The sequence below is a fragment of the Molothrus ater genome, chromosome 11 (genome assembly GCF_012460135.2).
Source record: "Molothrus ater isolate BHLD 08-10-18 breed brown headed cowbird chromosome 11, BPBGC_Mater_1.1, whole genome shotgun sequence".
Classification (NCBI taxonomy): domain Eukaryota; kingdom Metazoa; phylum Chordata; class Aves; order Passeriformes; family Icteridae; genus Molothrus; species Molothrus ater.
This window is the reverse complement of record NC_050488.2, coordinates 8,897,375-8,899,333: the sequence shown is the minus strand read 5'-3', so window position 1 is coordinate 8,899,333 and position 1,959 is coordinate 8,897,375. Positions and strand designations below refer to the sequence as shown.

Sequence of the window (1,959 nt, the reverse complement as noted above, 5' to 3'; positions counted from 1 at the left end):
ATGCTGGCTGAGGGCGAAGCTATGGCCGCTCCCTCGCTCTGTGCTGCCGCCACGGCGGCCTCTCCGCAGCGCCACAAGGTGCCCGGCTTTGGAGACAGCAAAACCACGCACTGCTCCTTCTCAATTGAGAGTATCTTGGGGCTGGAGCAGAAAAAAGATGGCATTCCAGCTGGGAAACCTCACAGACCCTGGATGGATGCATGCACCAGCTTGGGTAAGTCAGTCTGTTTTGTAACCTCAAGCTTTTACCCCTTAAAAATACTGGCATGTTTCTACTACAAACCAGTAAACTGAAGCTCTCCCTTTCTTGCTCTTTCTAGTTTTAGGTGATGACAGTAATCCCCATCTGCAAATCCCTGTTGTTTGCTATGAAAATCCATTATTTCATGCTAGAAGTGATCCAGTGCAAGAGGAAAACGTTTTGAAATGTGAAAAATATTTTTCAGTCACTGAAAGGCTGTCTTTCAAACGAGAATTGAGCTGGTACCGGGGTAGAAGACCAAGAACTGCATTCACTAGAAACCAGGTAGGGCTTTCCTTAGCATTTAACAAATGAGTAACGATGTAGTTGAGTAAAATGTTGGAAGGAACCTCTAACAGCTGCTAAGTTCAGTGTGATGTACCTCTGCAGAGAGAAATGTAATCAGGAACTGGTGTAAATTAACAGGAATGTTGCTAATTTCAGCAGATCTGTGTTTATGCACGGAATCATTGTGCAAACACTGATCAGAAGTCTCCTGTTGAACAAACTAAGCTGTTATTTTATTTATTTTATTTATTTAATGTATTACTGCTATGAACATAGTGTTAACTATTCAACAAGTGTGTTTTAATCTCCTCAGATTGAAGTCTTGGAAAATGTTTTTAAAATGAACTCCTACCCCGGCATTGATATTAGAGAAGAGTTAGCTCGCAAATTAGATTTAGATGAAGACAGGATCCAGGTAATTAAAGATTTATTTGAACTTTTCTGTAATTCCAGCTATATGTACTCTCTGCCTATATACATAAGTGTTTGACAGCAGTAATGAGAATTTAATACTCTCAATTTAAACCAATGTATATACAAGAAACATGCCTTCAATGATTTGTGAAATGGAAACCATTGAATTCCTTCTGAAATCTAAAGCCTTGCATAGCACTGATGAAGAATTAATCACTATAGTATTTCCACAATATCTGCTCTGTTAATCTCTAGTTATTATCTGCAGAACTTGATAATTTCCTTAAAATAATTTTTATGTTTTTCTTGTCACCATATTTGAAAAATAAATTTGAAACAGGTATGGACATAATTTGTAAGACTGCCAGCAGAGCATAGGTGTGTTAAACCAGTGTTTGAACCTATGTCTTTCTCTGGCCAAAAGCAAAATCTATTCAGGAATGTTAATTATTGATTTCTAGGTAATTCAATGTGATAACAAGCATACTGTAAACATAAGAATTTGGGCTTTGCTTTGTTGTTTATCAAGCTCTTAAGTTGCAAGTATTATATTGGGCTTGATGAGAAACTTGATGCTGCAAATAGTTAAGCAGCTGAAGAAATAGCGCCATAAGACATGTGTGAATTCCAGATGTTCATGATCTTCCAGGATCTGATACTGTCACTGAATTTAATACCAGTTTTTATATTAATTACAGTGAAGCTAATCTCATTTTCCAGTTAACCTGGGGATATTATTTTCTTTGTCTGTGGTGTTAAAATTACAGGCATCTGCAGATTTTAAATTTATATTGAACTTGCTAACTGCTGTCATCACACAAAATATTGTCATACTGTGTGAATACTTTTAAGTTTCAAATATTATTCTGCTTCCACTGCTGTGTTTCTGAAAAGCATCCCTTCTCTTTCTGTTTTAGATCTGGTTTCAGAACCGCCGTGCAAAGCTGAAAAGATCACACAGAGAATCTCAGTTTCTAATGGTGAAAAATACTTTCACCTCCAGCCTGCTAGAGTAG

General features: G+C 37.4%; 1 protein-coding gene across 1 annotated transcript; it reads left to right on the top strand.

Annotated features, from left to right (window-relative positions):
• On the top strand, positions 1-1,959 carry HESX1 (HESX homeobox 1). The gene is made up of 4 exons (XM_036391219.2): positions 1-214; positions 321-526; positions 843-944; positions 1,861-1,959. The coding sequence occupies exons 1-4, from the start codon at positions 1-3 to the stop codon at positions 1,957-1,959; spliced, it is 621 nt and encodes a 206-aa protein (XP_036247112.1).

Bases quoted from the DNA above. Each gene is read 5' to 3' on its own strand.
- HESX1 (XM_036391219.2), top strand. From the start codon at position 1: ATGCTGGCTGAGGGCGAAGCTATGGCCGCTCCCTCGCTCTGTGCTGCC. The intron at 215-320 runs GTAAGTCAGTCT...TGCTCTTTCTAG, and splicing joins GGATGCATGCACCAGCTTGG to TTTTAGGTGATGACAGTAAT. The intron at 945-1,860 runs GTAATTAAAGAT...TTTCTGTTTTAG, and splicing joins TAGATGAAGACAGGATCCAG to ATCTGGTTTCAGAACCGCCG.